Source organism: Vanellus vanellus, assembly GCF_965231255.1.
Source record: "Vanellus vanellus genome assembly, chromosome: 3".
NCBI lineage: Eukaryota > Metazoa > Chordata > Aves > Charadriiformes > Charadriidae > Vanellus > Vanellus vanellus.
In genome coordinates, this window is record NC_138907.1 from 128,042,529 (window position 1) to 128,050,793 (window position 8,265).

Sequence of the window (8,265 nt, forward strand, 5' to 3'; positions counted from 1 at the left end):
CACATCCACGTGGGAAGAGAGACCTCCGACTCCTGTCCCGAGAACTGCTCCTGCCTTGCTTGCAGCAACCCAACAGCATTTCTTTTTTAAAGCTATAACTGTCACCGATCCCCTCCCTTAAAGGCTACAAGGGATCCGTGCTTTCTAGGTAGTCAAAGGACGCGGGAAGCTGCCTCAACCCCAGCCACATCGCAACAGTTCGGGAGGTTTTAGGGCTGATCTGGGAAATGCAGGAAGCTCTTTGGTCCCCAGATCACCTACAATCTCCCCCAAACCCCCAGGAACTGGCTTCTTTCCCTCCCAGCCCCAGCTTTTACTGTACAAAGGGAGATATTCTTCAGGTTTTTTTTTTTTTAAAAAAAAGTTGGAAAAAGTTGTTGTTTTTTTTTTTTAAAAAAAAAAAGATCAAACCCAGCAGATGTACAATATACAGAAGGAGGAATTTACACGCAGCTCTGGAGGTGTCTTCTGGGGTCAGAGGAGGTACCTCCAAGGTCCCTGGTTGCAGCAGTTAGGGACTCCGGTGCTCCCTGGGCAGGAGCAGGGGAGGGACGCGGCACCGTGGTGCTGCGCTCAGTCCAGGAAACGCTGGCAGGCTTTTTTCCACCGGCAGGCTGTGCACCACTGGTCCCGGTGCTCAATGCCGTACACCTTACGGCACTTTTTGGCTTCACCACGGACTTTCCTGCAAAAGGGGGAAAAAGAAGAAATAACATTCATCCACTGATTGCAGAACTTCGCTTATTTACCTAAGGGTAAAGCCCTGTAACCACAGCTGAGCATTGTTCTGCTGCACCCCTTTTTCTGATGGGCTCCACCTCTGCTCCCCTCTGGCCAGCGGGACCCTCACCTGGTGCCGATGGACATCCTGGGCGGTGAGGCGACGATTAGGTGGGACTTGAGCATTGGCGTTGGTGGCTGAGGATCACTGAAGCTAAGTGACCGGCTCCGCACCTGCGGGGAATCAGGTGTCAAAGGGGGTGTGGGATGACATGGTCCCCCCTCCTATGTGGGGCCTGGGTGCTGTGATGGAGCAGCAGGAGACACATGTGTCCCCAGACCACAAATTTTGGCATTTAAAAGTGAGGAGTGAGAGAGCAGAGATGTGTCCCCGTATCTCCCAGCCCAACCCTGCACCCCAAAAGGAGGACGGGGAAACGCATGGAAGGACTCACCGGTGACAGGGATGGGAGAGTCGAGGTGGCAGTGGCCCAGCTGATGCTGGTGAAGATGTGGGGGGACACTGGAATTTGGATCGAGGGCAATGCCTGTGGAGTAAAAGAGGGCTCAGCACTAGACCTCCTGTTCCCACATGCCACCCCCACATGGCATTCACCTCCCTGCAAAGACCAGCCTGGAGAACCTGCAAAATGGGAGCATCGTGGGAGGGATGGAAATCCCTGTGCAACCTCTCCCTCAGTGCCTGATCCTGCTCACATGGAGCATGGCACATGTGCTGTGTCACCCTTCGCCAGGGCACAGCAGCTTCCTCGCTCCTGCAACCGCTTTTGGTTGCAACACCAAACGACATGCAGCATCCTGGTCTATATGTATACGATTTTTACACCTATTACCATAGGCTTTCTGCTTTTCGATGATGTCCCATCCATCCCCTAGGATGGGAGTGGATTCACATGCAGCTCATGGATATACATACCCTGTCCCTGCACTAGCTTGCAGCTCTACAACAGTGCTTGGCTCTCAAACAGTCCCTGCGACAACGGCCACTGGCCCAGGGTGCCCACAGGGCCACCGCTCCGGGTCCCCAAATTTCCTGTGCCTCAAAAGCCTGTGCCCAGGCAAGCCTGCAGCGGAGGTGTGCAGGATCCAGCACGGCTGCATTCCAGCCCCGCATTATCTGCTGGCAGAAGGGCGTGTTGCATACCAGCACCGAGTAATTGCAGGGGAGTGGAGGCCAGCAGCTCTCCCCCAGCCTGGAAACTGGGAACAGCCACGGCAGAAGCCCACAAGCCCCCTAACCAGGCGTTAATGAAGTCGGTCGCTCAGGCACTGAAGGTGCAGATGGTGCCCCATGCCATGGTGCTGGTAATGAAACGTCCCTGCCACAGTGGGGACTTGCAGAGCAAACTGGACAACAACCTGCCCTTTGGCAGATTTCGGGAAGTGACCCGTCCCCAGGAGATGCCACCAGCTCACCTGGTAGGCGTGATCAGCCTGGATGTGCCAAAAGGAGCTGGGGGCAGACTGGCTCAGGGCGCTGCTGGCCAGGGCAGGCTCCAGCACCGGCTGCTCTACGAGCAGTGCCTCCGGCTTTGCCAGGGCTTGCTGGATGATAATGGGGGTGGAGGCGGACGTGGGGCTGGCAGCGGCAGCCGCCTCCGGCGCCGGCTCTTCCTTCACCTGCACTTCAGTGTAGTAGAAATCCTCCTCCCGCTTCCGCTGGTCAGAGTCTGCGCCATCCCTGCCAGGGAGAAAAGGGGGATAGCAGTGAAAAGGCAGCCCCGTTTCCACCACGGGGAAGGTGAGTGGCCCCTGACTTCCCTGGGGTAGACTGATCTTGCTGTCCTGGGCAGAGCAGCTCCACTTCCAGGCTCTAAAGCATCACGTTGGCTGTGATCAGCAACAGCCAACTGCCTCTGAAGCAGCACTTTGCACTTCCAAGGAAGATCAATACCTCTTCCAGGCCCTTTAAAAACGCCGGCACATTGACCATGCGCCACTGAAAATCCCCTACTAATTTCTAATCGACTCATTTAGCACAGCTGTGACCGAAGGCCTGCGGTTCACCCAGCAGGAAACAGCCTCTGAAGTCTTTTTTATTATTTTCCCAGTGCATTTATCCGGCACTGGATGGCAGTCCAGCACTGCCCACTGCACCACGGCCCTTCTGTCCTGGCCTTTCCCAGAGCATTCACGTTCGCAAGGGAGGAGGAGAAAAATACATACCGCAAAACATGGACAAAAGCATGAGAAAACTGCAGTTGGAGTGAGAAATGCAAAAGCCACAGGAGGAAAGCATAGCAAAGCTGATATCCCCATACTCACACCCTCAACGCTTTGTATTTTGGGGGGAATTCACAGGAGATCAGGAGACCAAAGCAAAGCAAACTGCCAAAGAGGCAGCTGCCACTGGACTGGCACACGAGTGCCCGTGCCAGCCCCGACGGCTGAGCTGGAGCTGGCCGCCACAGGCACAGCTTTCAGGCTGCCAGCCCTTGTGAAACCCAGCTGGGGCTGGTGCTTTTCTGCCTCTGTCCAGGAGCGCAGGGCTTGCATGTAAGCTGAACTCCCTCAGTGCAAAATGCACACCCGAGCTAGGCAGAACCAAAGCCCAAATGGGGCTCCGGTCCCTCACGGAAAGCCCTGCACTCCCTGAAGGTGGGGACACATACAACAGTGGCTTCGGTGACACAGACTGCTTGGCTGAGAACTACCAAGATCAGTGCACAGAGGTACTGGGGATGTTCACTGCAGGGTTTATGAATTACACAGTGGCATGGCGTGTGGCTTCAGTGGTCAGGCAGGGATTGAGGAGGTGGAATTTTTTGCCTTACCCAAGGTGCTGGGTCTTGACGTGTCGCTTGATCCCGACGATGGAGCGCAGGACCTTGCCACAGCTCGGCCACAGGCACTTGTACATCACCTTCACCGAGTTCTGGCAGAGAAACAGCCCATGTTACCCCCTGCCCAGCAGCAGCGACCCCTCCACAGGACGCCAGCTCAGCTCGAGCCACCCCATCAGTGCTGTGACATTCCCCCACAGCAGCAGTACCTTTCTCTTGCGTGGAGCGGGTTCATCAAGGAGAAAGGGGTCAGAGTCAGTCTCGAAGCCGTCATCCACCTGGGGGGAACTCAGGGCCTCGCTGGAGTACTTGGGGCTGCCTGCAGGGTGCGGGGGCGAAGGGGTGGAGATGTCGCTGCCCCCGCTCCAGTGCCCGCTGGTGGTGCTGCTGCCACTGTCTGAGACGTCTCCGCTCTCCTTCCATGGATCGCACGCCACCCGTGAGGCTGCAGGGAGGGGACATGTGCTGCCACCCTCAGCTCAGGGCCAAGAGAACCCCTCCAGGCCAGAGACCAGCCTTGAGGCTGGGTAACCCACTACAGCGGTTTGCCTCTATTTATTTATTAAAAAAAAAAACTTGGCAAGGTGAAGCCTTTGCACCTTTGTTCAGTGCCAGGTCCCAATTATTGGTCGTTTATCCCTTTTTTCCCCTCCCCATCTTCCTTGGCATCAGTGCAATCCCGTGGGCACAGCCGGCACACGGCGAGCAGCCAGCACCAGGGCACGCACATTTCCCACGGCTCTGGGCAGCTATTTTTATCCCTCCGGCTGCATTTGACTCCTCGGGAATGAAATTGCCTCTAAAAAAAGGAGTGACCAGGCAGTGCTCCCCAGCCCGGGACTCCTGCATGGGGCTCCCCGGACCCCCAGGATCGCTGCAGAGAACAAGGTTATCCCCATGGTGCTGCCAGGGGTGTCCCAGCTTGCTTGGCCCCAGTCAGCACCCATGGGCTTCACCGTGACCCTGGTGCTGCACCCCGGCCACCTCCAGCCCAGCACGGTCCCTGTCCTGGCAGCTATTCAGCACCCAGCAAAGCACCTCTGCCACAAGCAAAAGCACTGGCACAGAGATCCAAAGGGCACAGCACATTTCTCATTTTGTTTCAGATGATTTTTTAACAAATTGGTATGTATATTTTAAATGCACACTCACAGGGGATGCCGCTCTCACTGGCGGGAGGGCTCTGCACCACAGGGCTGCAGGAGAGGCTCGTCAGCACCATGGCCGCCACCATCTCGTCCATCTCCACAGCAGCGTCAGCTTTCCTGCACCGCGAGGGGAGAGATGTGAAATGTGTGGAGGAAAAAGCAGAGAAACAGCCCAGGTACAACCAGGGGAATCACTGGGCACCCAAAGGGCAGCACAAACCATAGCAGCAGTGCAGGTACCCCCGCACCACCTCCCTCCATAAACTTTGAGTCATTTTTAAGTCATTGGGAAGGATGCTTTCTCCCCGTTTGGAAGAAAAAAAAAAGTAAATTAAAACCCTCTTAATCCTAAATTTAACCATCCTCTGGATAATCCTGTGCTGGGAAGGCGGATATATCCCCACCATCACTGCTCTTTCTGTTGGTGTAAAACCAAGCGCAAGTGCTGCTGGAGCTGCTGAGAACCCCTCTCCCGCCCCAGTAAGATACCACCAGCCAAAAGCACAAACCTCTTGGGTACATCGATATTGCTGGATACGGATCTCTGCAGCACCTCAGCAGAGCCGGGACCGCCAGCTGCAGGCAGAGTCAGGGACTGGAGTGTGGCCGGCCGCACATCCTGCACCCTCCAGCACGCCTGCAAGCCCTGCTCTGGCAGCAGCACCTTCACCTTGTCGCTCAGCGGATTGTGCTGCTCCACGAGGCCGGCACACTCCTGCCCATTGTAGGTGACAAGGACCTGAAAACAGCACAAGGGACAGTTTGTCAGTGCCACTCACCACCCTGCTGCTCCCAGGGGATGTCCTGCTGCAACAAAAGCCAGCCTTCACCCACCGCAGGATTCCCCCCCCTCCCCAGCAGAGGGGGCCACAGATGGCTTTCGGACGAAGGCAGAGCCTGTCCTGAAGGGCTTGGACTTCAGACTGCTGTCACGGCAAACCAAAGGGGTGGCCAGGGTTCATCCCAATCCCACCACCAAGAGATCTGCTCTTCCCGGGCACAAGCTCCCCGACCCCAGCAGTCCCAAGCTGAGGGACTTTCTGAGCCGTTATCAGCCGCCTCTCTGAGTGTTGTGACTTTGGGTGGACTTTTCTCCAATGAATTTGTCTGCTTTAGCTTAGTTCTTATGCCATCCTGCTGCAAGGACTCCCACAATTATTACACATCCCAGCAAAGTATGTAGACAAAAGGACTAAAAGCTGGAGGGGGACAGGGAATGGAGATTTCCTGGGTGAAGTGATCATGAATTCACACCTTGGCTCCTCCACACATGCTCCCCCTTTGGGCAGGAGATGTGCAAACCTCATCTCCTCCTTCAGAGTCCCAAACTCCTCCTGATGGGCAGTTTTCCACCACTACCACCCATCAGCCTATTTCTGTTAATGGAAATGTATCTGTGTCAAAAGACGCTACATGTGTCTCCAGCTATTTATAGGAACAGGAACATCTCTTTATGGAAGCGCCACAGGTGTCACACCAAGAAGCCGATACGGGATGGACACGTGCACGTATACCCTGACCGGGGAGAAGCCCACGAGACCACCTCAGGTAGGACCTCTGGCAGAAACACTGGCGTGGAAAAAGCCACCCACAGCAGGACAAGGGTTAAGGGGATCAGTGCAAGGATCAAGACACAGAAGACCCTGGCCACACTTTCTGGAACCAAGGAGCAAGGCTTCTCCGTGAACCACATGGGCCGTTGCTGAGACTGTGCCTGGTAAGAGGAGCCAACATCTCCTTCAGCTTCGCACAGCCACCAGCACAGGTCCCAGCTGTCACTGGGAGGTGAAGGCACCCCATCACTATTTTTATGCCATTTCCCATAGCAAAGCAAGCAAGCAAAATTCTCCACAGCAGAGCACGTAGGAAAAAGCAACGCTCACTGTCCTATGGTTAATAAACATGGGGCAGGAGGAGCCAGAGAACTGAACAGGGGCCTTATTTACACTCCATTTCACAAACTCTGCCCAGAAAAAGCTTTACAGTTCTGCAGGTAGCAGCCAAGAAACAGGCTCTACGTCAGCAGCTCACGGCTCCCCTCAGACAGTGCTGCTTGGCCAGGCATTAATCGGAACCGTTCCGGTGAGCTCAAGAACAAGCGCTGTTCCCTGTCCCAGGCAGCATCGCAGCCAAGGCACAGCCCTCCTCAGGATCAGGAGCTCGGGGCACAAGAAATGGTAGGTTCCAGCAGGACTAGATGTCCTTTCTGGATGAGCAATCACACCTCACTCTTCCCTAAGAGTTTCTTTACCACATATATATGTCCACACCATCGACCCTCAACCCTGCAGCAAAAAAGTGCTGCAGACTGAGCTCTGAGGCCTGAGCCATGAGGCTCATCACTACCGTGGCTAATCTAGGGGGCTCCTTGCCTCTTGCTTTCAGATGTTAATGTGGGTTACAGAGATACAGGACAAGTTCATGAAGGAGAAGTCCACTGGGAGTCACTAAATGTACAGAAACCATCTCCCTTAGTCTCAGACAGTTGGAGAACACTGGAGGGAAGTGTCAGGTCTTCTTATCCTCTTCTCTGGAGACCCACTTTTGGCTAGGATCAGAGACATCTCCTGGAGGAGATGGACCTCCACTTGAGCTGGCATCGTCAAAACCCATCAGGCACAGCCAAGGCCAAGTGCACTAATGCAAACACCCATTAATGACTCTCAGTAATTACAGATCCCCACTGAACCTTACATTAGGAAAGCCCCAGGAGTTTTCTTCCCCACCGGAGCACATCCCATCAGCCAAGGACACCAAGAGTCTCCTTACGTACTTGTTGCCCAGCATGGAGCTGCTGGTGGCTGGGGAACCTGGGTGCCTGGCAGCTCTCCTCCACTGATGGCACACAGGATCCATCTTCTTGCAGTGCTGTGTGGGCAGATGCCCGGCCGAGGTCAGTCTGCAAGCTGGGGATCTGGGTGGCCACCAGCACCCCCTCGGCCAAGGCGCCAGGGGCAGACACACGGGTGCCTAGCAGGGAACGCTTCCCCAGGCGCCTGGACAGCACGCTCGCCATTTCGGACACGCTGCAGAAGAGAAAGACACAGGGATGTTACGTTCAGTGCGGGACTGCGACATTCAGCCAGTGTCTTCTCCCCACCACCCTGGGAGCCAAGAAAACAGCTCTCTGCTGCTCCAGCATCCCCATGTGCTTGCTCAGGGGCTCAGCCCCAGGTGCTGAGACATCTCAGGGACATGAGTACAGTGGCGTGCCTGAGGTCCCCCTGCCCTGCAGCTCTTAACCATCATTTCCAAACCCTTCTCGAAAAAAAATGGATGAGTCAGCCCAAAGGAAACCCCGGAGATGCAGTCAGGACAGCCCTTGGAGCCCATGTCCTCCCCCTTTAGTTGCCACCAGTGCACACCCCCGGTGCCACTGTGCCTGTCACACTGAAACCCGCCATCAGTGCTCTTCAACCCTGACCTCTAGACTTGGGTCCATGCCCAGAGCAGTCCTGCAACTCCCCTGCCCATGCCCCGGCAGGGGAGGAAAGCTCTCCAGAAGTGAAAGCCAGTGTTCCTTCTCAGCCTGTACCCCGATACTCCCCTTTTCAGGAGCTCTCATGCTTTTGGGAGAGGTTTCTCCAAGCTCA

At 55.5% G+C, this 8,265-nt stretch overlaps 1 protein-coding gene across 1 annotated transcript; it reads right to left on the reverse strand.

Annotated features, from left to right (window-relative positions):
• Positions 1–425: 425 nt before the first annotated feature.
• On the reverse strand, positions 426–7,688 carry ZNF395 (zinc finger protein 395; the record flags this gene model as incomplete). The annotated part of the gene is made up of 9 exons (XM_082481117.1): positions 426–685; positions 851–954; positions 1,176–1,268; positions 2,158–2,422; positions 3,516–3,616; positions 3,734–3,969; positions 4,677–4,789; positions 5,182–5,411; positions 7,446–7,688. The coding sequence occupies 9 exons, from the start codon at positions 7,686–7,688 to the stop codon at positions 574–576; spliced, it is 1,497 nt and encodes a 498-aa protein (XP_082337243.1). The 3' UTR covers positions 426–573.
• Positions 7,689–8,265: the final 577 nt, after the last annotated feature.